The sequence below is a fragment of the Delphinapterus leucas genome, chromosome 2, assembly GCF_059928025.1.
Source record: "Delphinapterus leucas isolate spDelLeu-1000000601 "Yukka" chromosome 2, BTC_Dleu_Yukka2, whole genome shotgun sequence".
Lineage (NCBI taxonomy): Eukaryota > Metazoa > Chordata > Mammalia > Artiodactyla > Monodontidae > Delphinapterus > Delphinapterus leucas.
The window spans coordinates 64,415,131-64,440,640 of NC_143130.1; the positions used below are offsets into that span (position 1 = coordinate 64,415,131).

Below are 25,510 nucleotides of genomic sequence, written 5' to 3' on the forward strand. Positions count from 1 at the left end.
CCAAAGCCCCGCCCACCTACTTGCCCCGCGCGTGGTCAGAGCGGAATAACGAGGCCCTGTTTCCAGATGAGAAAACCTAGGTCGGGTCCTTTGGAAGACTTCACTGTTTGTGAGGTCCCCACACTCCCCGCCCCCGGGCTCTAGTTGGCGTCGCTCAGCAAAGCGGGTGGGAGCGTCCTCTAACTGCCCCCGCGCCACGCCGGGGACAGAGCAGCCCTCCAGACCCCACCCCTCCCCGGGACAGCACCGCGGGGCCTGGCCGCCAGCCATCCCTCTTCCCGTCCCCGCCCCCGGCCCCTCCCCAATGAGGCTGGGCACGCCCCTGTTGCGAGTCGTCACCTCCCAGCCACCCAGGCGCTGTCGGAGCGGAGCCGCCCCCTCGGGAGTTAGGGAGGGCTCTCCAGTCTCTAGCCTCTGGCTCCCCCTTAAACTGGGGTCTGACGGCGTGGCTTGAGCGGGTGCTTGGTTCCCCAGAAATCTCCGTTAGTTCCACCACCCCTACCGGAAGTAAACAACAGAAGTTAGGTAAAAACGGGATGCTTGCTACACTACTGCAGCCTCAAAACCGGCTCCCGGTCCCCCTCCAACCAAATGCACCCATTCCCCCCCAGTATAGAAATTCAGCAGCCGCTTCTGGTGTGGAGTTGATGACCAAGAGCCCGGCTGTCTGTGCCCCTAGGTCCCGCCCCTTTAGGCTCCTGCCTCAAGGGTCGGAGCTTCTGAGTTGCCATTCTTTCCTGGGCCCGAAAGCTTGGCCTATGGCCCGCAGCCGTACCAGCCGAGTTTCATCTATGGGTTTCATCCACTCAGACGAGGTGGGAGGACTCTGGTGTCTCCTCCTCCCACCGCTTGGTGTTGCCCGCAGTTTCCATGGCTCCTGGAAGCCGCGATCGCGTCAGCAGCTGAGGGTGGAGGAGCTCAGAGAGGCTCCTGTCCCTAGCCCTGACCTGGGCGCCAGGCTCTGAGGGGGTAAGTCGGGCCCTCTTCCCGCTAGCCCTCCCAGCATCGAGAACACAGGAGCCCCCGCCTCCCAGTAAAGAAGCAGAGCTTTCTCTTTTAGAAGTAGGATAGGCGCCATCTCCCAGCTCCCCCTCTAAAATCTTCAGTCCAGCGGCTGTCCTGCCTGAAATTCTACCTTAGAGCCTCATTCTTTTGTCTCTTTGTTCCTAAAAGAACTCACACCTAGAAGAGAGGCACTTGAGAAAAGTGAAGTATGGGTAACTCCCCCACCCCCAGTTCACCCCACCCCACCTCCCTCATTCCTCCAGTGCTGGATGGCTGAGACCTTGGCAACTGGTGGCTGGGGAGGTCAAGGGCCTGGACCACCTTCAGAGAAGGTTTGCTCACATCCTCCGCCCCTCAGGTCCACGCTCTTTCTCTGGGCCTCAACCCATGTGCCCGCCAAGTCTTTTCTGTGCTGGTTGAGGACACCAAGGAGATGCCTCTGCCCTGTGCCCTGCCACCAGCCACCTGAGCCCCACAGCAACTATGGCCCCCTTGATCTCCCTTTTGCCCCCCTGTGCTCTTGGCTCAGCTCACCTCTCCCCCCAGGCCCCACCTTCTCTGATCCCCTCCTTGTCCTCCTGCCCTTGCTCTCTTCTATCTGCCACATCCATCTTCGCCCTTTCCAGGGCAGTTAACTCACCTTCAGGCCTTAGCCCAAGGGTCACCCTGGAAAGCCTTTCTGGGAGCCCCAAGGAAGGGTCAGACTCCCTTCTCTCTGCTGCCATGCCACTTGGTGGCTGTGCTTCCCTCTGCGCTGGCTCCACAAGCTCAACAGCCTGACCTGTACCACTCCCCACTCCGGTAGACCATGAGCGCCCCCCGCAAACCAAGCCAGGCAAGCTCAGAGTCTCAGTAAGGGCTGGGGGCTGCCCATAGCGAGCCCCTGCCTCTAATTGGGAAAGACAGAGCACCCAGCCAGTGTGAAATTGTGGGTGCTATGCAGGGTGTGGAAGGAGGGGGGCAGGGACTGGTCCTCATGGTCCATTTTGGAGAGGCCTTGCGTGCTGGTAAAATGGAGGGAGACAGCTCAGGAGGGAGCTACAGTAACCTGAGCCTGGAGTCAGGGCAGAGGAGAGAGTCAAGGTGTCCAGAAGGGAGAGGGCCTGGTGGGTGGTGCTACAATCCCGAGCAGGGACGGGTCTGGGAATGTGAGGAGTAGGCAGGTCAGTTACGGGTCAGGGCCCCCACCTTACAGCTGAAGCTCTGAAAGCCAGAGAGGTACTGGAGCAGTGATGTGATTTGAGGGCTTCTGACCCCCTACATCAGAGCTAAAATACAGCGTCTCCCCAGATGTTCCCTGGCCCCGGCCATTTCTAGGCTCCCACACTGGGAAGGAGAGCAGCAGGATGGAGGAATGTGGGCCCAGTTTGCAGTGGACTGACTACCTGCGTGACTCGGGGCAACTGATTTCCCCTCTGAACTTCAGTCCCCCCACCCCAAACCCGGGAGGATCAAATGAACCCGTGTTTGTTCAGCAAGTAGCTGGGCCATAGCACCCACAGATCATGGAATCTGTTGGAACTTAGAACTGCTTAGCGAGGTTGAGGCTGGTGTTTATTTGAAATCCGAATCACCAGGGAGAATCCTGGGCAAAAGTTTGGGGTTGAAGGGTTTAAGTACCCACTCAGCCCCAGGGCCTGTTTCCACATCTGAGGCAAGGCCTCAGAGGCTGGTGCTCTGGGAGGGCAGGCGTGCCCCAGCTCCAGGGTCTCCCCTCTATCCTGCTGTCAGGACCCACCGAGTCAGAGCCCCACGGGCCTGACGCCTGGTGCTGCCTGCTGTTCCCGGCACTCCCATCACCCCTAGCTACTGGACTTGCTTACCCACTGAGCCCCACTGAAGGATGCAGGTGAGTGTGGGGAAGCTGGGCTTGGCAGTCCCTGGGGCCTGGGCCGGAAGCCTGACTGCCCTTTTCCTGGCAGGTGCTCTGACGGGGCCTCTGAGGGAGGCTGGGAGTGGTCAGAGAAGAACCTGTGGGTGTGGCTGGCAGAGAGCAGGTAGCAGCGGGCTGAGCTGGCTGGCCGCCTGCGGGCAGCCCTGGAGGCCCTGTCTGAGCAAGCACAGGTGCTGCAGAAGCAGGGACGCAGGCTGGGACTCGGCAGGACCCAGTGTGAGCTGCTGGCTCCGAAGCAGAAAGTGAGGCTCTGGTCCTCTCCCCGTGAGTCCCCAACAGGGCTACCATGTTGAGAGTGTCATCTCTGTGAATGGCACCCCCTGGAGGTGTGCAGTGCATTGCCTGGTGTGGCTGGGAGCAGTGGATAGAGGCAAAGGAAGGACCAGGGAACCTCTGCCCTTCCCCTCCCAGGTAGAATAAGAGGGAAGGAGGTGGCTGGTTTTAGCTCAGCGGACAGAGGAGTTTCCTCAGAAGCCCATCACCCCTGGTGAAGCTTCAGTCCCCAGGGAGGGAGGGAGGGTTATGCACACTGAGGCTTCTAGGGGAGGCACCCAGCATCCCTGCCGCATGTGAGAGTGTGGACAGTGCCACCCTGTGATGGCCTAGATACCTAAGCCTTTATGTGACCTGGTGGTCTCAGCCCACAGCTGACCCTCCTAGAGCCACTGCTCCCTACCAGCCAGGGAGGACCCTGGGAACCCAGTTGACATGCCTGCCCACTCTCCAGCATTCCACAGCAGCAGCCCCTGTACTCTTTTTTTTTGTTTGTTTTTTTAAAATATATTTATTTATTTATTTTTGGCTGTGTTGGGTCTTCGTTGCCACCGGCGGGCTTTCTCTAGTTGCGGCGAGCAGGGGCTACTCTTCGTTGCAGTGCGCCGACTTCTCACCGTGGTGGCTTCTCTTGCTGCAGAGCATGGGCTCTAGGCACACGGGCTTCAGTAGTTGTGGCGCATGGGCTTAGTTACTCCACGACATGTGGAATCTTCGCGGACCAGGGCTCGAACATGTGTCCCCTGCATTGGCAGGAGGATTCTTAACCACTGCGCCACCAGGGAAGTCCCAGCCCCCGTACTCTTGCTGGAGCTCCAAAGCCATCAGGAGCTGGGCTGGAGAAGGTGATGTGTCTTGTGTCCAACTGGAGGTGGAGGGTTTTACATCTAGAGCCGGTAGTGATAATAGCTGTGCAGCTCCAGGTCCATGCTGGGCCCCCAGCTGGGCTTATCACAGCTGGTGGAGCAGGCAGGGCCTTGTGGAGTGAGCCTGCTTTATCAGGGGCTGCAGACGCTGCCCTGCCGGGGGTGGGGGATGTGTGTCGTGAGGCTGGGCCAGCCCTCTCCAGGGGCTTGTGCTACCTTCAGCCCTCCCCCCAGCAGGTGAAATGCTCTGTGGCCCGCCTGGAGCAGGAGAGGCTGTGGGGTTCCCAGAGACAGAAGGAGTGGAGGAGGCCAGACCAGGACGCAGAAGACAAGTGAGGGTGCTTAGAGATGGGGGAGGGGCAGAGTGGCAGAGGACAGGCAGACAGTCCCTTCTGCCCCCATGATCCTGCTACTTACTGCAGACAGAAGTGGAAAAGGCCCAGCAGTGTTTGGACCAGATGGGCCGACAGTCTCTTGGCCCAGAGCTCAGCCTGGGGCCCCCTGAGGTAGGAATGACCAGAACCCCCCATCCACGTGGGTGCATGACAGGGCCCTGAACACTGGCCCTCCTGCGCATTCGGCCCTCCCTACACTTCACTCCCATGTCTTCATTCTTGGAGCAGTAGCTGGGGAAGGAGGCCAGTGCAGGGGCTTCTGTTCCGCCCAAGAGGGACGCCACTCTCCCAAACATTTGGGAAGACCCTGCGATCATCCAGCTGACTCCTCTCACGGTTCAGATGGGAAAACAGTCCAGATGGTTAGGGAAAAGCTTGTTCAGGGTCATAACAGTGTGGTCTGAAGATTAGGAGGAGCCCCCTAGACTGAGTGTACCTGCAGGAGATGCTGGTGCCAGGCCTGCAAGGCCAGGAGCAGAGTTGGGATGGCAACAGGGCCCAGGCACTTCAGGGCCCAGATGGATTCTCGATGGCGGTAGCCGAGACCCCTGCACAGGCTCAGGATACAAGCTTCCTGCAGGAACGGCTGCTGATGCTCACCCAGGTGGGTCAAGACAGGGAAATGGTCAGTCCTGCAGGGAACCCAGGGTACCAAATGAGCCAGGCTATGCCCACCTGTGCCAGGGAGCAGAGCAGCAGGGGAACCTGGGCCCTGTCCTCGGGGGATTCTGAGGTTGAGTGGCCCTAAGGACACCATGGAAAAGAGAACGACCAGGAGGGACAGCTTGGAGCAGGGCCCCCACACAGCCCAACTCCAGTGAGCACAGTTCACATCCTTGTCCACCAAAACAGCACCCTCTGCTGGTGGGAAGCCAGGGACTGTCCAGCCTCAAATCATTTGGTCCAGAGTTGAAGCCTGGAGTTCTGAGAAGCCTCTGTGGGCTGGGGTGGTCAGAGAAGGGCTTCTGGAAGAGTTGACTCTCAGAGGATGCGGAGGTCAGGAACTCGGGAGGAGGGAGCTGCGTGGGTAAAGACCCACGGGCTAGCTCAAGCAGACAGATCCCAGCCAGGGGAGGCTGAGCCATGACTCAGGATGGAGTGGGGTCTTCACAAGTGAACAAGAGACTCAGAAGAGCTGGGCCAGAGCCACCAGCAGCTCGGGGCCTGCTTGGAGCAGCTGCGAGGAGAGAAGACGGTGTTGGAGTGCCACGTGCAGGCCCTGGAGGCAGAGCGTGTCTGGCTGCTTGGGGAGAAGTCGGTGCTGCTAGCAGCACCGAGGGCAGCCCTGAGCCAGGAGGCCTGGTAAATGGCTGCTCGGGCCCACCCCTCAGTGCTCAAGCTGGGCTGGGGGGGGGGGTCCCTTTCTCACACTGGGTGAGATGGCCTGTGGGCAGGAGGTGGGCCAGCCTCTGTCACAGCCAGTAAAGGAGAGGAGCCCAAAACCCCAATCCCTAAATCATGTGGCCAAGGCCAGACTCCCTTCCCCAGGTATCAACACGCCTGGTTGTCACATTCTGGCTCATTTATGGGAGCATGTGGGAAATATGTCAGCTTCAACAAGTCCTGTCTCCCTGACACATGGCTGAGCCCCTCCTGCTGGCCCAGGGCCAGGCTCAGGGGAGGTGAGATAACCTTAGCTGCTGAGCTCAAGTCAGGATGCTTGGGAGTGGAAGTGCTCAGGACAGAGGGTTTTATGTGTACAGGGAGCCGTGAAGGAGCGTCCTCTCTCCCAGTCCCCATCCCTGCCATCAGGACATAGTGAGGACACCCATGCAACTTGGAAATGAATCATTGAAAATGTATGAAAAAAGGTGTGGGTGATCTGAGGTCCATGCTGTGCCCAGACCACCCCATTTCTAGTAGCACATTCAAGGTCCACGAGGTACCAGTGCCCCTCGGGAAAGAGCTGGAGGAGAAAGAATCACATCCCAGGCTTCATGAGAAGGTGGCTGAGTACTGGAAGACATGCTGGCACCAGGTAGCAGTTGCTCTGAAATTCAGAGGAAGAACTACAGAGACTTCAGAAGCAGAATGAGGCCTGACCTCCCCAAGTTAGTGCATTCTGTCCACCCCTTTCCTCTCCATCCCCGTTCTCTTCCCCACCGCCCTGTCCTTCCTCCTGCATGCCAATGAATCTCTTCCCCCTTCTTAGGATGTCCCAGCTTTGTCCTCCACTTCTTTCCCTTCTGCCTCTTCCTCATCCTGCTCCGTCATTCTCCATTCATTCATTCAGCATGCATTTACAAACCACCAACTACATGTCTGGCCCTCTTCTGTACACAGTAGAACCGAAGTAGGAGCTGACCACTCCCTGTCCCCAAATGCTTCTGGTATTGGGGGTGGGGGGGGGAGAATCAAGCAGGCAATTATAATTTAATGTGCCTAATGAGGGGAGAGGCACTATAAAAGCTATGGGCGGGGCGGCAGATAGCAGAGTCCTCCCCAGAGAGGGGGCTTCTGAGCCTCGAAATTTTCGCTGAGGGATGAACAGGCATCTTCAAGGAACAAAAGAAAAGAGGACATTTCAACAAGAGGGAAGAGCTCATGCAAAGGCCCAGAGAGGAGAGGCATGGAGGCGGGGGTGTTGTGAATAGTCCCTGACCCAAATGAGAAGTGGAGGAGGTGAGGGGTTGCTGTGAAGTGTGGGGGCCACAGCAAGGGCTCGGGGGTCCCAGGCCCTGTCCACCCGACTTCACCTCTAGCTCCTCCTGGAGGAGGCCTTCTGCTGGCCAGCACCCTCCCTTAGTCTCCTGGCCAAATGCCTGTGTGCACGGGCAGACAGACAGTTGGACACACACACACACCAAGATATACATCAGACACTCACCCAGAGACACGTGCACATGCTCCCAGATGTGCCCACACAGAGACACAGAGAAATAGATACAGACACCGAGGAGATGGCTCAGAGCCACAGTGATGGAGAGCTGTAAGGACCTGGATGGGATCCACGCTGTGCAGCAGGACCCCAACCAGAGGTGATCTGTTGCTATGGCTGGAAGCACAGGGAGAGGGGTCTCAGCAGCAGTGCTTAGCTGGCCCAGGCCTCACAGAAGGTGGAGTTGGTCTAAACTGGTGAACCTCAAACTGGGGTCCAGAGCTGGGCTCTGAGAGGGCTGTTAGTTCCTCAAGGAAGCAAATTTGCAGTAACAGTCTGCAACTGCACATTTGCACAGAAAAATCTCGTTTTTGTCTGTTTCTCAACCCAGACTCTTGAGGGTCGGAGATTGTCTCCCTGGTGCCTGGAGGGACTCTGTTCTTTATGGGGTGTGCAGTGGACCATGTCAGCGAGAAGGTAGGGCACTCAGTGACCAAGGGCCAGGCCCTCTGGTCAGATTCAGGCTCCGGGAAGGCAGGAGGTGGTGCCAGGGGAGCCCTATGCAAACACCATGCAGTTGGCCCGTAACTAGTGCAGATGTGAGCCCCAGCTCTAGGGTCTCCCAGCTCCGTGCCCCTCAGGGACTGCTCTGCCCTATCTCCCTCTTTCCAGTCCCTGGGAGCTCCTCCCAGGACTAGGACTCACCTGTGAGTGAATGGGTGCCCCAGGCCCTGTGCTTGTCCAGGGAAGGTGACCTAGAAGTTGGCCCTACATCATGGGCAGGGGTCCTGTGTAGAGCAGCCAATGGGCCAAACACAGCAGGGAGAGGGGGCAGCAGCTGGACAGGGTCTGATGCTGCATCAACATCTGGCTGCAGGGGACGTGAGGGGCACCCAGGGCCTCCAGCACTCTGCACCTCTAGTCCCATCCCCCACCTCAGGCTCCTTCCACCCTGACCCTCTCTGGGTCTCTACCTCAGTCTTTCTTCCTCTTCAATCCCAGGATTCTGTGGGCTTCACTGTCCCCAAAATAGTGGTTAAGACTGTGGGCTCTGGAGCCTGACCACTGACTCCACATTACACTAGCTGTGTGCCCTTGGGCAAATTACTCCATTTCTCTGGCCCTCATCTGTAAAAACCAAGAACAGTAACAGCTTTCCTCCCCCAGCAGCTGGCTGTGAGGGTTAAACTGGACAAGCATGTAAGAAGCTCAGTGCTGTGCTGGACACGTGGCACGTAGTCATGAAATGTTAGCTGCTATCGTTACACACTTCATGCTGCTGCAGGCCTGGCCGCTTTCAGGCAGAAGTCTCCCTTCTGAATCAGGGTCCCTTTGGGGCCAAAGAGCTGCCATGGGGGTTTGATCTCATTCACCCTCTGTGTTAGTTTGCTAGGGCTGCCATAACCAAGGACCACAAAATGGGGGGCTTAACCAACAGAAACTTACTGTCTCAAAGTTCTGGAGGCTGGAGTCCGAGATCAAGATGTCGGCAGGGTTGGTTCCTTCTGAGGGCTGTGAGAGAGCATCTGTTCCTGCCTCTCCCCCAGCTTCTGGTGGTTGCTGACAGTCTTGGACATTTGCATCACCCCAGTCTCTGCCTTCATATTCACAAAGGACTCTCCCTGTGTGTATGTTTCTGTGTTCAAGTTTCCCCTATTTATAAAGACACCAGTTATACTGAATTAAGGCCCACTCTAATGAGCTCATTTTAAATTTACTTCTGTAAAGACCCTGTCTCCAAATAAAGTCCCATTCTGGGGTACGGGAGGTTAGAATGCAAACATACCCTTTTTTGTGGGGGACACAGTTCAATCCACAACAACCTCCAATTTGCTTCCTGCTACCTTCTTGTTGGGTGGGTTGGGTGTGACTTGGGATCTTGGGGACCCAGCTGTTCTTTGTCTTGTTTTTCCCCTCCCTTAATCCCAGGACCCTGGCACAGCTGCAGAGGGGCTGGAGTGTCCACGGGAGGGGCCGCTCAGTGAGCCCCCAGGCACCTCGGGTGAGGGAGGCGGACTGGGGTCCAGGCTGGAAATCGGGCTCCTCTCTGCAGGCGGGGCCCTGCCCAGACTCAAGAGCCTGTGTGGGGGTGTCTGTGGGCATGAGAGGATGGGGGTGGGGCTCCCCACAGATGGGGCTGCAATCTGTGCTTCACTGCCTGGCTTTGGCCAGTGACAGGAGCAAGACGCAGGCTCTGGAGAGAAAAAACAACCAGATGACTGCCAGGATCCAGAGGTGGAAGGTGGGAGGAGCTAGGGGCTGCCTGGGGTTGGGGGAGTTGGGGCCCACCTTGGGTCAGGCCCCCCCAGAAGCCCTTCCTGATGACCCTAGAGTTTTCCCCAAGCCTGAAACCAGGGACCTAGTGCAAAAAAGTAAGCAGCCCGGGCTCTGTCACAGGCACTAGCCCCTTCCCCTCATGGGGCCTCAGCTTCCCTGTCTGTATAATGGGTCCCAAACTCCATGTCCTGGCCCCTGTAGTACCTGGGGGCTCAGGTCCAGGGTGTGGGGCCTCTTGGGCTAAGGCAGCCCTTCTGTCCACAAATGGACAAGGGCCTCTCACTCCAGTCTGAGCTGGATGCCTGGGGGCAGGAGCAGGACTCAGGGTGCAGCTGGCACCGGCACCTGCAGCGTGAGCTACTAGGGGCAAGGGTTGGTGCCCTCGGGTGAGTGTGGCCCGGGCCTGCCCACACGCCAGGACAGGGACACGAGAACCTGGACAGTCCAGCCGGCTGAGAAGGAAGGCCAGCCGCCCAGGTGTTCCCGAGTCCTAGGCACCCGCCCTCTTCCCATAGGTGTGGGCCCCGGCAGAGACCCCAGGCAGGCTATGAGTCTGTGCATGCAAGGTGGGCTCCACCCCATCCCCAGCCCCCTGTAGAGGTCTGGGCCCAGCTTGGCTTCTCTCTGGGGACCAGACTGGCATTTACTGAGTGGGCACCAGTCAAGCCCACTCCCCTCAGCCTCCAGTCCCACAGTCTGCAGGGGAGGCCGCTGTGGAATCCTCCCTGGGCCTCCCAGGCAGCAGGGTTTCCAAGAACACAGAGATGGGGTTGTGGCCAGGTGGCCTTGGACAAACCCTCTGCTGACTCTGGGCTCAGGTCCCCATCTGTGCACTGGGACTGGTGTCGGCAGGACTCAGGAGGGGTTCTTGACCCTCAGTGATACTATGACCCTATTTGGTTTACCCATTAGGTTGCTGTCCCTGGGTCACACTCTCCAGATCTTTAGGGCCTGTGTCCCAGTGGAGTGGCCCACTGTCCTTGGTGGGGCTAATGACATTCAGAATGGGATGTGGGCAAGGCCTGCCCCAGGTGCTGCCAGAGCCGAGGCCTGCAGAGAAACCTAAGGAGTGTCCAGGGGGGGCCCCCCCACGGGCAGAGGGGAAAGCTTGGGAGCAGGCAGGGGCAGAGTCACCGCAGCCCCACTGGGAGGTGAGAGCTGGCCTGGGTTGGTCCTGGCTGCCCTCCCTCAGGGCTGGGGACAGGGCCTCCAAGGCAGAGGATGCAGCTGTGTGGACCGGGCCCTCTAAGACCACGCTGGGTCCTTGTGACCAGGAAACTGAGGCCGAGGCCACCTGGAGAGGTGAAGCTAGGGTGAACTCCGGAGGCGGGGAGGGGAAAGCTTGTTGGAACCAGTGAATCGGGAGCAGGATGTCTCCTCCGAGGGCCGAGAGCTGAGCCTAGACCCACTGCAGGCTGGACCCCAGGCTGCCCTGCTCTTGCATGGTCTCGGGGTGGCCCTGGGTGGGGACCAGGCGCTCACTCCTTGGCAGGGTGGGCTCACGAGTCAACACAAAGCAAGTGCATCACGGTCAAGGCTCTGTGGGCCCGGCCTGGTGCACAGGGACCCAGTGCAGGGAGAGAGGGGAGGATCTGGAGACAGAGGGGGATTTGGAGACCGGGGCCTGCCCTCAGGAAGCTCTCAGGCTGGAAGGAATTAGTCACACAGGGAGCACTGAGGGAGTTTCACGCATCAGTATTTCTGGACTGAGGGAAATTTTTAGTCACCTAAAAGTTAGGAGGAGAAGAAAGAGGCCATCTTGCTCCTCCCTGATAGTCGGCTGTCCCTGCTCTGGGTCAAGGCGTAGTCCCAGGCAGCCCCTGTGAGAATGGAGTGGGGTGATGTCTTTGGGGAAGCACCAGATTGAGATAGGAGTCAACGACCGTCCCCCCACCCCCAGTTCCTGCAGACTTCGCTGCAGGAGGTGGGCTCCGAGCTGACCCAGATGCGGCCTAAGCTCGAGAAAGCCTGGGACGTGCTGAAAGCTCAAGCCTCAGAGCTGGAGGCTCAGCAGCTGGCCCTGGAGGGTGCCCAGAACCAGGGCCTCAACTCACCCCCACCTCTGTGCCACTGCCAGGCCTGCATGCCCAACGAGGGACCCACAGTCTCCCCTGCCCATTCCTGGTCACACTGTGGCCACTGGCTTTCCCTTCCTCGACTCCCTAGTCAAGTCCCTCCCAAGCCCTCACTGCCCCCTTTCCGACAGGGCTGAAGCCCTCGAATGTGCTCACTGCCTCTCCCCACTCCCCTTCAAGGTGGCAGAGAGCCTTGCTGGGAAGCTGAGGCTGGAGCAGGAGCTGGTGGGAAAGTGAGGACCATGGGGGGTGAGGGGCACCCGGATCTGAGGGGCTCTGGGGGAGAAACCCCCCTCCCTCACAGAGATGTTCACCAGGCCCCACAGCTCTTCCCCTGCCCCTGAGAATCTGGGGCAGGTGGCAGGGGGCGTTTGGGGACATGCTGTTAAGTGAGCCCTCTCATCCCCTCGGGGGATAGTGACGGGCCTGGGGCCTGATGTATCGCCCTGTCTGCCTTCTCCTCTCTGAAGAGGGGAATCTAGGGGAAGAAGCAGGAGGGAGCGTGGCTAGGTGGGTTCTGGGGGCACAGGGAGTCAGGATGTCTGGGTTCCTGGGCCTGGCGTCAGAGATTGAAGGAGAGTGGCCTTCAGAGCTGAAAAGTCCTGTGCTCGAGTCAGCTTCTCCACCAACCAACTAGGTGAGCCTTAGCCTCAGTTTCCTCATCTGCAAAATGGGGGTACTGACAGTGCCTACCTCAAAGGACGATGTGAGGATTACACGAGACAGTGCATGGAGCACAGTGCCTGTTTCCAGTCCCCCTAAACTTCCTGATACCTGGGGTCCAGTTTGGGTGAGTCAGTATTAAAGCCATAAAACCACAGAGATGTGCCCAAGACCAACTGTGTATGGGGCTTCAGTCACAAAGTCTATCCATTGTTCCACCAACAAGGCATTGTCTACACTTCTTATTAAGTTCAGGAAACAATCTGATATAGTGTGCAGCCACCAGTGATAGACAATGCCCACAATCAGGAGCTTGAATACTGTTAGTGCTTGGATCCTATTTCACTCTGACCAAGGGCCTCATCTTTATGACCCTGCGTGGAGGAGCTGGACGGGGTGGGGGATCCTGTCTTTTGCCTCAGCTGCTCTCTGGGGATCCCGAGGGAAGTGGGGCAGATCTGTCAGTGGACCCTCAGGCTGGGAACTGTGTCCACAGGGAACAGGAGCTGGTGCAGCTCCGAGCATCAAGGGCTCCAGCGCTGGGAGGACAGGAGCCTCCATCCGCCTCTCAACTCCTGAAGGTAGCATTTGGGGATTCTCCAGAGGGACAGGCAGAGTGACCCCTGCCTCCCTGTGGGACCCAGGCCCAGTTTCTCTCTCTGCCTTCGTCTCCCCATCCACAAGTTGGAGGGGGAAACAGAGGCTCGAAGGGTCCCTCCAGCCTGGGCCTTTGCTGGTTCTCCTGGATTCCTCAACTGCCCACCCTTCCCCAGCAGAGCTGGAGCTACCGCGTACCTGGTACCTGCCCTGCCTCTGCGCCCTCTGTGGGGGTCAGCCTCTGCCTCATCTGCTTCCAGATCGTAGCCACAGCCCTGGAACCAGAGGAAAGGAGCATCTGAGAAGCAGCCAGGGGCAGTGCCCAGGCTGGGGAAGAAAGGTGGCGTGGAGACTGAGGCCCAGAGCCACGAGGGAACAGAGTCACAGCCTCGCTCTGCAGCACAAGAGACTGAGGTCAGCCCCTGGCCCAGCCCCAGGGAGCCGGGCAGTCCTGGCACAGAGGGCCTGGATCGATAGGCCTCAGGAAACCAAGTGGGGAAAAAGACTCTTGGGGAGAGGGGAGGCCCCTGTAGCTATGCCTTTAGCCCCCAAGGCCAAAGTCTCTCAGGCCTATTGTAGGTGGCTGCAGTAAGAGGCTGTCCTTGTCCCCCACCTGCCACGGGGCCTGAAATGCTCACGCCGGCACAGGGTTCCTGACTCTCAGTGGTTGAGGCCACCTGGCTCTTTCCCAGGGGGACCCTGTGGCTCAGAGTAGAGCTGGGCAGGGAGTGGCTAAGTGGGGATGCTGGGGTCCTCGTGGGGCTTGGTTGGCCCACTCATTGCCCCAGTGCCAGCAGAGTGATGGCTGGGACCCTCTGTCTTACTGGTGAAGGCCTTAGGCACTGGGCTTTAGGCTTTTCAAAGTGAGTTTTCATTTACTTGTGCTTCATTCAAATCACTCTACAGTTTCCATTTCACAGACAGGAAACTGCCCAGAGAAGGGCAGTAACTTGCCCTAGGTCACACAGCAAAACAGCAGCTAAGCTCCCTGGTTCCCTAACCTGTCCCAGAAAGGTGGTTTCTCATTTCACACTGCCTATTCTGAGCTTGATAGCAGGACCATCTTTAATGGCCACAGGCCAGGCCTGCTTAGGGTTCACATCCCCCTCAAGGTCAACTGGCCATTTTTCTTTTTCTGAACTTCCCTCCCCACCCTCCTCTGTGCTTCCTTCCCCTACAGAGCTCTGTCAGCTGGGCCACATGCCCCCCAGAACCATCCTTGATGCTGTCACTGAACGCTCCCCCCATCTACTGCCTTAAGTGAAGCAGGGTTTTGCAGAGGGGGACTCTGGCAGGGCGATGGGACAGAACATCTTTGGGATTGTTTCTCCAGCATCGTCCTCCACAAAACGTTCTCTGCCCTCCCTGCCATATACAGGCTACTGTGGGGGCTGCCAAGTTCTCAGCTGATTGGTTCAGCACTGGGTGCTGAACCCAACTGAACCAATGGTCTCCTTCCTGGGGTCACTGGACTTAGGACAAAAGAGTAATCTTTCCTGGGCTGAAAACTGGACACATAAAACTGGGGAGCTGTCAACCGCCGTTTTTCTCTGCGGAAAAAGGTGTATTTCAGTAAGAGTAAATGGAGCTGACGATTCCCAGAAACTGAAATTGGGATGGAGAGATTTTGGTTCAGCCCAGGGGGTCTCATGCATGCAGAAGACATAAACTTGACCTTTGGGATGGTCATCTCACCTTGCTCTGTAGCTCAGGCGTCAGGCTGAGCTGGTCTTCAGGAGGGGAGGAATACCTTCCACGGGCAGCGCTTCTGGGTTCCAGACCCTTCCTGAGGCCAGCCCCAGGTCCCATTGCCCTTGGGCTCCTCCACATACCCTGGTGTCGGAGAATAAATACCCCTCCTGTCTGTTCATATGGGCCTGAGCGATTTGGGTCCCTTACGAGGGAATGCCTCCAAACCAGATGGCTGCCCACCCTGTCCCAAAGGCCCTCCGGGTAGGCGGAGCATTGCCCTCCACCGGCTTATCTCAGACCCGGCTCTGGTTTGTTCCCCTGGCACAGAAGGCCACCCCACCACCCCTTTGCCTTCTTGTGTGTCCCTGTGTCCCAGCTGCTGACGGGGTTTGTACTCACTGTCTACAAGCGCAGCGGGGGCTCCCGCTCTTCTCAGTCCTGCTGGTCTGGTCGGTTCCTTCTCCCTTTCCTTCCGGTGGTGATTACAAACCACCTCTTTCATAAGTCCCAAGCCACCAACTCCCCCTCCTTTCCGGGCGTTAACCGGCACTTCATTTCATAGGGAGGCGGGCAGAGACGCTGCCGGCGCCGGACCGACCCTCCAAGCGCCGCGCGGCCCCAGGCCCTTCCCAGCCGCCCCCCCGCCCCCCGCTCGCCCCATTGGCTGCGCGGAGGGCACATGCCCAGCCCTGGCCAATGAGGTGGGGGAAGCTGCGGCTCGTGGCTGGGCAAGCTGGTCCCGGAGATGCTCACGTCCCTCAGGTGACCCCCCGCCCTGCTGTGCGAGGCTTGGGGGGTCGGGTGGGGCCAGAGCCGAGACGTGGGATAATCAGACTCCCCTCCCCGCGTCCTGCTTCCCTCTCGTAACCGCGCTGGGTTACCCCTGCCCTAATTGAAAAGAGGCATCTGCGGGAGAAGTTGGACAGCTGCATTAGAGTCCGTTCCCAGCCCTGCCATTCACTACGTTTGTGACCTCGTGCACATTTCTGCTCTTCAGTTTCTTCATCTGTAAAATGAACGAAGTCTCTGCCTCACAGGTCTATGGGTGCAGTGTTAAATGAGACACTGAGTACAGAGTGCTTTGCCTCACTCGTGGTTAGGGCAGATTCTGGACTCCGTAGCCACCGACTGCTCTTCTCACAGCTCTGGGACCTCATGCTACTTACTCAACCTCTCTGCGCCTCCAAACTCATAAATGTGTAGAGGAGCAAACGAGTTAATTCATGCAAAGAACTTAAACCACACCTGGCATACACCAGTGTTCAGTAATTGGTAATTTCCGTCTCCTGATTACCATCAGTGCCATCCCATGTCCTGGGGCACACGTTCAGAGCTCCCCTGGGGTACAAACCTGGGAGCAGAATTGCTGGGCCCCAGGGCATGGGCACGTTCCACTTTACTAGGTACAGCCAAAGTGTTTTCCAGAGTTAGGCTAATTTACCCCCGCCCCCCAGCAATCTGTGAGAGTTCCCATTGCTGCCCATCCTCACCAAGGCCTGGTATTTTAAGACTACAGTTTGTGCCAATCTGATGGTGTGGAATGGATTTTTGTGCATTTCCCTGATTACTAATGAGGACCATTTTATTTCCTCTTCTGCCAAACACCTGTTCATGACTTTGCCCCCTCTCCTCAATCCTTCTTTTTGCTTTTGTCTTAACAATAAGCATTTAAGGGCTGCTGAGCCTGCGCGTCCGGAGCCTGTGCTCCGCAATGGGAGAGGCCACAACAGTGAGGCCCGCGTAACGCAAAAAAAAAAAACAACAATAAGCATTTTAAAAAAAAAAGAAAAGAAATTCTGACTAGTTGTGTGTTACAAGCACCTCCTCCCAGTTTGTCTTTTTATCTTATGGTATCTTTTGATGAACTTTTCTCGGAGGGTCTAGTCTGAGGAATTCTTCCTTTTCTCAAGGTCTTAGATATTCTCCTGTATTTTTTTCTGTTAATTTAAAGTGGGATGGAATTGCAGTGGCTCAGTGCCTTGGTCTTCTCAGATTCTCCATCTCTATCAGGAGGCTTATCCAGCTGCCACTTCTCCCTCAGCGTCCCCTCACATCCACTCCATACTTCTAACTCAAATGTCTCTGGACCCTGCTTCTCCTCATCTCTGGGCCTCCTCCCATACCAGGCCCACTGAATCTCCATGTGGCAGCCTCCTGGTGTGTCACAGAAGGTTGTGACGTGTGATCCCAACTATTGGTTAGTAATGAAAGTACTAAAGGGTTGGTTATTTCTTTCAAAAGATTTTAAAAAGTCAGTGAGAGGTTCAAGACTGTCCCAGTGTCACCCTCACTTTCTAGCACTTCAAAATGGCAGAGAGACACCCCCCTCCCCGTGCCTCAGAGGTTGCAGACAGGCGAGGTGTATGTTGTTATGGATGGAGATGGGCAATCACAAACCCACCCAGTGCTTTACCTCTCTGCCCATTTCTTTTGGTTTTGCCAAAACCAGGTTGTGCCCATACGATGCGCATCGTGGCAGAGAAAAAGGCTGAGCAGTCTGGGTATAGGTCTGTTTCAGTGGCAGTGTCCCAGGGTGTCCATGCCTAGAATGTCTCCCAGCTCCAGATCACCCTTCTAGAAAAGCCTCTTTCTAAGCCTACGTCCTCCTTAAAACATGTCAGCAGGGTCCCGATGCTCAGAGGATGGTGCCCAAATTCCTTAGCCTGGGCTCCATCCTGGCCCGAGCCACACTTTTTTCCAGCACCCCCCAACCCTAGGCACTGCCCACAGTTCCCCAGTGCCAGGTCCTTTGATGCCACCGAGCTTCCACATGTATCACTTCCTCTGCTCTTCCTCACGTCTCCGGTTGGCCACCTCATTCTTCTAGCTGAAATGTCCGCTGCTGGGAAGCCTTCCAGAGATTCCCTAGTGAGCTGCTCCAGCATTTGTCTACCCCACTGGTCCCAGTCATGCTGTATTCTAAAGACTCGGTTTTTGTCTAGAGTCGTGTGTGCCTCCCAGACAAGAGTGTGAGCTCTGTGAGCGTGGGGACTGTACTTATTCAGCAGGAGCTCAAAGAGGGCTTGCTCATGGAGGAGACCCCTGGCCCTGTGCCTGCTGGGACTCTGACGTGACACCAGGGGAGTCGGTTTTGGTGATCATGCAGTATCAGCGGTGCCCAGCTAATACAGAAGACAGGCTGAGAGTAAGCGCTTTGGGAAAACGATGGGTGAGCAGCGAAGAGAAGGGTTAGGAAAAAATCAAGGGATCAGAGGAGTAGTTCACTTAGCCCCTTTCATTCTGAAGGTCCTCGCCTCTTCCCTAGTACTGTCTAATGAAAGAGTCACTGAAAGCGCCCGCGAGACCTGTTTGTGTGAAGAGGTAGAGGTTTATTGAAATATAAACATTCGAGAACATGTAAGATAGAAAATGACCACAACATATACAGACACTTGCTGCAAGGGGACTTCTGAGGTATTTATCCACTGCCTAGGCTACCCATGTGCTATCACATTTTTTCCTGGTTAAATACAAGTAAGATGGGGAGGGGGAGGGGACGGAGCGGCCCTGGCCAATGGCTGCCATGTGACCTCAGGCCTGCACCGTCAGGAGAGCTCCTCTTGGCCCAGGGCCCCATTCCGGGGGCACCTGCCGGCGCTCCCACCCTCGGGCTTTCAGGCTGAGACCCTGCTGTTGCCCTTGAGGGCAGCGAGGGCTTGCTGAGAGGGCAAGCTGGGCAAGCTGCCTGAGGAAAGGGAGAGGATCCAACAACCGGGAAGATACAGTGCACCACCCCTGTGTCCTCCAGGTGGGAAGAGTCCATCCTTTGTGACCAAAGCCCTGAGAAAGACACACTGGCCAAATGTCTGCGACGCCTTCAAGTGGGCCCAGCGCCAGCCAGCCGGGCTCCTCCCTGACACGGACCTCAGACGCCCTTCTCTGCCAGGCCCTGCGCCGGCCTGGTGAGGCCAGGAGAGGGTCAGCCCCCAATGGATGGGGCTGTGTGTGAGTATGTGTGAGTGTGAGACAGTGTGGAGGGCTACGGAAGGGAGAGGAGACGCAGTCAGGGCGGCTGCAGCTCACTGGGCTGAGGTACGTGTTTTGTGCTCAAGCGTACGATTTCCCTTTCCTTTCCTAGATGGACTGAGCGTTGGTCGTGCGTGGGCTTGTGCCACCATGGTCTCCCACCACCACAGCGCGATGATGTCACAGCAGGCGGGGTTCCACTGAACACTGCAGGGCTTACTCGATTGAGAGGCGAGCCTTGTGTGAGAATCACCTCTTGTTTATGACACAGGAACAGCCCACTCCACCCCAGGGTCCAAGAGGAGAGACAGAGCTCTTTCAGCATCTCCTCACCCTCTGGGGCAGCTCAACTTCTCCAAGGTCCATGGCCTCCACAGCCCACTCCTGCCCTGAGGTGGGAATGTTGAGTGAAGGGAAGATGCCCTGCCCCCACCCTGGTGAACTGGGCGCTGGGGTTTGGGACTGCCCTGCTCTGGTGGGAAATGGGTCAAGGGCCATCTTGAGAACCGGTGTGGTTTCACGATCCAACCTGCGTGAGAGCGGGCCTCTCCGTTCCACCTCCTCCTGCCACTGTGATCCCTGAGTCATCTCTCCTGCTGCCTCGCTCGCACCCTCACTGGGGTCTTAGGGAAGGGCCGGAGGGGCTGGGGTACCAAATCATTTGCTCGGCTTTTGGGGTGATCTGCTTTCATTTCTTTGGTGCTATAATAACAACAATAAAAATTTTAAAGTAAAAAAAACCACAAAAGTCAGCAAACACATATAAAAAAGATTTCAGAGATGCAAATACTTCCTGAAGAATCAAACATCAACAGTTACAAATCTGAGGTATTTCAATGAACCTGACATTGGCAGGTTTGGGCCCCACGAGAAGAAGAGGGGCCCAAGGGACAAGTGGGCTGTTTCCTGGGAGAGCTGGCCAACAGGGATGAGTGGGGACGTGAGGTCTGGCAGGGTCAGAAAAGGGTCAGTGGAGTGGGTGCCAGGGCCTGCCTGGGCAGCCCCTGAGGCTCTGCCTCTCCCTCAGCAGATGCCCAGCAGGCCCTGGGTCCTGAGGACTGCCCTCATGATCCCTGTCTTGGGACCATTAAAAGGGGGATATGGGGCCCTGAGGACTGCTTCAAGACTTGAATTTGAGAGACCCACACCCCAAGAACCAAACATGGGAGGCAAGGTGGGTTGGGAGGACCCCATGCCATGCTCAGCAGAGAAGGGCCACAAAGACATGCTCTTGGCTCCTAGCAGCCCCACACTGGAGTCAAAGATTGGGGGACTGAGCAGGGGAAGAGACCAGTGACCCTGGGGTCACGGCAGAAGGCAGGGGAAGGGAAATAAATTAAAGGGGAAGGGAGGTGGAGGGCCTCCAGCCCTGTGTCAGCTTACAGATTGTCAATACACTGTGCCCGGGATGGGAGGTGGCCTGGGAGCCCTGGAGGAAGCTGGACGCCCACAGACCCCGCCCAGTTCTCCAGGACAATCCCTGATTGGACAACGCTGCCCTGTCAGGCCCCTCCAGCCTCTCCTTGCCTCTAGAGTACAGCAGGACCTGATGGAGCCTGGGCAGACGGACAGGTCCAAACTCTCAACATCTGGCCAAATGGTGTTTGATGTGGGCTCCATGAGATGAGGTAAATTCTGTGCATCAGAGTTGGGAGCTGGGTCCTGCCCCTCAGAGGGACCAGCTGGTGGAGGGCTCTGCACTGGGGGTGCCCCGGGACGAGGTAGGACTTGGCGAGCAGTGAGAACTGCTGCTGCTGCTGGCGCTGCTGCCGATGCTCTGGGGAGCGGATCCTGCGATGAGGTGGACCACAGGTTTCTGGGCAAACAGCACACCTGAGCGAGTGGGGGTGGGGAGAAGCAAGTGTGAGCACATTGGGAGAGGAGGGACAGGTTCAGGGGTTCAGTTCATTCCACTCTATCTATTGCCGCCTAACTCTGGGAGAGGAGGTTCCATGCTGGACGCTGCGCTAGGTGCCGACACTGCCCTGCCTGCAGGTGCTTACAGGCTGGTGAGGGGGACGGACAGAGTCGTTTTGCTGAAATGTCACAAAGGCTCTAAGTGAAGTGTACCCAGTGTGTTGCGGGGAAAAAAGGCGGCTTTGGAGGGCAGGGGAAAGTGGGTCAGGAGAAGCTCTGGCGGGAGAGCATGCCTGGACTTTTTAGAAAAAGTGGCCACACGACGAGGAGGAGACGGTGTGGCAGGCAGAGGAAATCTGAGAGAGCAAAGAACAGAGAGAGGCGGGAACGTGCTGGAGGCTGGTGCAGCAGCGCGGTAGGCCCGGGGGGAGCTGAAGGCAGGCGTGCGGCACAGGAGGCTGGAGAGGTGGCAGCGCGAGGAAATGGAGGCCTGCGTGTCTCTAGGCTGCCGGGGTCGTACCCTGTGGGGCTTGTGAAGCCCCTGAAGTTTTAAGGGGAAGAAGGGGACGGCCATCACGAGACGGGCATTTCAGAGCTCTCTGTGGGGCTGGGAGGATGTGGGTGGATGGAAGCCTGCAAGTCAGAGCGACTCTAACAGGGGAGAAGAGAGGTCTGAGCCAGGGCTGTGCGGCGGGGACGCAGCAGAGCAGCGGCGTCTGCTGAGCTCCGGGGGTGATGGGCCTGAGGGGCTCTCAGGAATGACTTCCAAGCTCCGGGCCTGGGTGACTGCACAGCCACTGAGAAAGGACACAGGTGGGACAGGATTGAGGCAGGTGAGGTTTGGGGAGCCTTCAACTCTCTTCTGACTGCTCCCCATGCTGAGGGAGAGGAGGCATATCCTCCTCTCTCCTGAGAAAGGATGAGAGGAGATGGAGAGCCAGGCACTGATCTCCCCCTTCCCTGCTTTCCACACAGACCCACTCCCAACCCCCAAACCTCCTCGACCACACTGCACCACCAGAAGGCAAAGGGCATCCAGGCCCCAGCTGCCAGCTCGCCTAGTCTCCTTGAGGGGTCTGTGTTAGGCAGAGACCTTTGAACGTGGCGTGGTCTCTGAAGCACTGACTCTGTAGTGAGTGGCTAGGCAACTTGGCATCCCTGCTTCTCTGCAGGCTGCTTCCAGGAACTCTGCCCCTTCCCTGGCCCCAAGCGTGATGCCCCCAGCAAGTGGCCCGGCAGAGATCCAGAGCGGCCTTGGCCCCAGTCCCCAGAGCAGGAGCACTCAAAGCATGCCCTGTGGAAATGCCCCTGGTTTTGATAGAAGGTGCAGCTCTAACCCCCCTCCACTGGGCACCTCCCCATGCCCCCTCTAAAACAGGTGATTGATGCCCAGGCTCCCAGCAGGAGGCCACTGGCCAGTGTGCCCGTGCTCTGGGGCCCCCACTCATCAAGCTGTGCTTAACAAGAGTCAGCTGGAGGGACTTACCTGGTGGTACAGTGGTCAAGAATCCGCCTGCCAATGCAGGGGACACAGGTTCAATCCCTACTCTGGGAAGATCCCACATGCCGTGGAGCAGCTAAGCCCATGCACCACAACTACTGAGCCCACACACCACAACTACTGAAGCCCGTGTGCTGCAACTACTGAAGCCCACGCGCTGCAACTACTGAAGCCCGCGGGCCTAGAGCCCGTGCTCCGCAACAAGAGAAGCCACTGCAACGAGAAGCCCGCGCACCGCAACGAAGAGTAGCCCCCACTTGCCGCAACTAGAGAAAGCCCGTGCGCAGCAACAAAGACCCAATGCAACCAAAAAAAAAAAAAAAAAAAAAAAAAACAACCAGTCAGCTGGCTTTATCCCCAAACTCATCTCTACACTAACAAAATGGGAGTGGGAAACGGATTGCTGTTTCTATGAAAACTAAGTTGAACACCTTGTAAAGTCTTCGTAAAGGTGCTAAACCAACCAACCAACCAAATTAGATCTAGGAAGAGACAATTGTAAAAGACTGGGGGGAAAATCATGAAAATATAGGCTGATTCTGCTGCGCTCAGATTCCTTTGCCTGTGTCAGTTCTTGGACCATGACAGATGATGTCCAGGAAGAGAAGAGCTGAACCGGTCAAAGAAAGGAGACACGTGCACTGAAAGACTGTAACGGTGGACACTGATTTAACTTATAATACAATGTTAAAGGTGTGCATAGAGTTGAGTATGATTCTTTACGTTAAATGACTTTTTCAAATAACGAGCCAACCATTGGTCGAAAAAGGGTTAGACAAGGGGTCTCCATCACTTTGTCAAAGGTGGTGGTGGTGGGGCTTCCCTGGTGGCACAGTGGTTGAGAGTCTGCCTGCCGATGCAGGGGACGCGGGTTTGTACCCCGGTCCGGGAAGATCCCACATGCCGCGGAGCGGCTGGGCCCGTGAGCCATGGCCGCTGAGCCTGCGAATCCGGAGCCTGTGCTCCGCGACGGCAAAGGCCACAACGGTGAGAGGCCCGCGTACCGCAAAAAAAAAAAAAAAAAAAAAAAAATGGTGGAGGGGGATCTGTCATCCTATCAGCCATCCTCAGCCCTCCTCATCCGGAAAAACTTTACCTTTGGAACCTTGAAAGGAAGCCACCCCTGCGAAGATGTTCAGACAGAAGGGTGACAAGGGGGTCTTGCAGGGAGCTGTACTGAGGCTGGCTGCCACCCTGCCGCCTCCTTCAGAGCCCCAAGAGCCTCACCTGCATAAGTGGTGCCGTCGATGTCCACAGACATGTTGATGCTCCCAACGCTGCTCGTGGTCAGGTTCACTGCTGCAGCCGAGGCCTCTGCTCTGTCCTCTGCTGGGGACAAGGGAGACAGCAGGCCCGGTCAAGCCCTCCGGCATTTCTGTCGTTCCCTTCAAGGCTCTCCCACCCTCCCAGAGGGAGGCCTCCCAGAGTTAGAAAGCACCTGGATAACCTTCTGCCGAGTGTAAGGTGTGGCAGGAGAACCAGGCTGGTGAACGTCCTACGGCTTGCTTTCTCCACTGAACCACTTCACCTTCCCAACTCCCTCTGCTCTCAGAGAAGAGGCATCACATAGGCAAGGAGGCTGACCTCAGCTCGCAGCTGCGCACTGATGCTTTCAACACGATTCAGCAAACCCTGAGCACCCACTATCCACCGGGTGGGGCATCAGAGGTCACTAAGACCCAGCCCCTTCCTCTGAGGATTCGCCTTGCCTCCTCCTCCCCTTAACCAGGCTGGGAGGTCCTCAAGGAGAGGGTCTACCTGCCCAGCACCTGGCACTCCCTCTCAATCTGAGCCCTCTGTGGTTTGTGGAAGGCTGCAGGCGCTGGCATACAGGGCCTCTGCCTGGCTCACCCGAGACTCTGCCCTTTCATGATGTTGAGAGCCAAGAATTCTTCCAGATGAGCTGCCTCATCTATTAGCCTGTGGCTTGTGCAGGGCCAGGGGCACCTGGCCTGAGTGGGTCAAGAGGGCAGAGCCCTGCTGTCCGGGCTGTCACCTCCAGTTCCCTTCGGCTCCTCGCCAGGGGGGAGTGGGACAGGGAGGGGCTGCCTGGGAACACGCACAGCTCTCTTTACACCTGATTTCTTCCCAACACGAGCCCGCTCATGTTTGTTCTGAGATAGAGTCAAGAATGGCAAAGAAAATGTGTGTGAGAGGGAAAGGGGAAAAGGGGAACAAGGGATGTGGAGTGCGTGGTTGCGGCGGGGGGGGGGGGGGGGCAGGGGGCGGGGAGAAGGTGGGGCACCTGAAAAATGTGGAGGGGAAGGGAAAAGATGCCAGTTATGCTGCCAAACTTGTATTTCCTCCTCCCCTCTCTCCCGGGGGTCACTGGCAGCCTGGCCTGAGGCAGCTCTGGCCCCTCACTGAGCCTCCGGAAAGGAGGTGCTGTCTTTCTCCCAGATGGTGAGGCACTGGGGTGAAGGGCGAGCCCTTTAATTGAGACAGATCAAAAGGCAGGAGGGGACAGGGAAGACACGGCAGCTGTCCCTCAAGGCCTCCTGCTCCTCCTTGAACAACTGCTTCTCCTCTTTGCTAGAGAACAGGGCACGCCTGAGGCAACTGCAGGTCCCCTGCAAAATGACTTCAGCTTTGGTGAACTGAGACCTCCGTGGCCACCAAAGCCTCAGGTGGCTCTTTGGCCTCTAGGTCCTTCTGGGGGCCAGGGGGGCAGAACCCGGAGGGGCTCCACCCCAGTCCCCGGGACGTAAACGGGCCTCGAATGGAGCCGGGGTTTGGCGCCCGGGCCTGGCGCTCACCCCTGCCGTTGATCCTGATCTTCATGGGCAGCTGCCGTGCCATGCTGAAGAAGTTGCGCTGGAAGGCCTGCTGCACCAGGCGCTGCTCCTCCTCTGACAGCCTGGACGCCTTCTTCTCAGGCGGCTCCCCCGACTCCAGCCGCTCCCGCAGCTGCTCCAGCGTGGCCGTCCGGGTACCGGCCTGCTGGCTGGCCAAGGTCACGGGCACAGCCAGGCGATTTGGCACGGGCACGGTTGTCACTGGGACTCCATCACCTGACAACGGCACCAGAGCTGGACCCAACCCATAACCCACCCTCCCACCTGGGTCTTGGACCCAGGGAACTTGGCGCCCTTCCTCCCTGCCCTTCCTCCTCACAAGGGCCCTGCAGACCTTTCCTGAGAGTGGTTGCTGGGGATATCCGAGGGCCACTGGCATTGGTGCCACTGCCGGAGCCCAGCCCGAGGATGGGGAAGCGGATCTTGGGTGGGGAGAGGAGGGCAGGGGCCCCAGCGGCAGCGGCAGAGGCAGCAGCAGGCGAGTAGCCAAAGAGGGAGGAGCTGTAGCTGGGCCGGCGGCCCTCCCTCCGGTTGCCGTCAATGGCTGCCTGGAGCTCGGCCGGGGAGCTCAAGGCTTTCTTCTCGCACTCGTAGGCGTAGAGATACTTCATATACCTGGAGGGAAGGAAGGAAGGAAGCTTCCAGAGTCATCCAAAATGTGGCACGAGGGCTGCCCAGTTTAGGTCGATGGGCCTCTGGAAGCGGGCTCTGTGGGGCAGGCTCTGTCCTCTAGGACAAAGGAGCACAACCTGCTCCTTTGTGATGGAAGAGGATGAGGAAGAAGAAGATGGAAGAGGAACCTCCCGGACAGCGATGCCCCAACCCAGGCCCTCTAA

The 25,510-nt window shown here is 57.6% G+C and overlaps 1 protein-coding gene and 1 long non-coding RNA gene across 5 annotated transcripts in view; both read right to left on the bottom strand.

Moving 5' to 3' along the window:
- Positions 1–1,259: 1,259 nt before the first annotated feature.
- On the bottom strand, positions 1,260–15,182 carry LOC111177815 (uncharacterized). 3 transcript variants are annotated; one of them, XR_016392049.1, is made up of 4 exons: positions 14,955–15,182; positions 13,062–13,138; positions 8,698–8,904; positions 1,260–5,065 (listed from the first exon to the last, which is right to left on the bottom strand). It is a non-coding gene; the product is annotated as an uncharacterized LOC111177815 (long non-coding RNA). The 3 variants fall into 3 exon arrangements; XR_016392047.1 differs by having other exon boundaries at positions 1,260–5,610; XR_016392048.1 differs by lacking the exon at positions 13,062–13,138 and having other exon boundaries at positions 1,260–5,610; positions 14,955–15,181.
- A 2,681-nt stretch (positions 15,183–17,863) lies between these two features.
- The window catches only part of ARID3B (AT-rich interaction domain 3B), a 53,464-nt gene continuing 45,817 nt past the window's right edge, over positions 17,864–25,510 (bottom strand). Inside the window, exons 6-9 of one of the 2 annotated variants that reach the window (XM_022580016.2) lie at positions 25,009–25,289; positions 24,636–24,890; positions 23,107–23,208; positions 17,864–20,354 (exon numbers count right to left, since the gene is read on the bottom strand). In XM_022580016.2, the coding sequence (XP_022435724.2) occupies positions 20,191–20,354; positions 23,107–23,208; positions 24,636–24,890; positions 25,009–25,289 (802 nt within the window). In that variant the 3' untranslated portion in view covers positions 17,864–20,190. The remainder of the gene's footprint in view (positions 20,355–23,106; positions 23,209–24,635; positions 24,891–25,008; positions 25,290–25,510) is intronic. The other variant, XM_022580015.2, reaches the window with a different exon arrangement.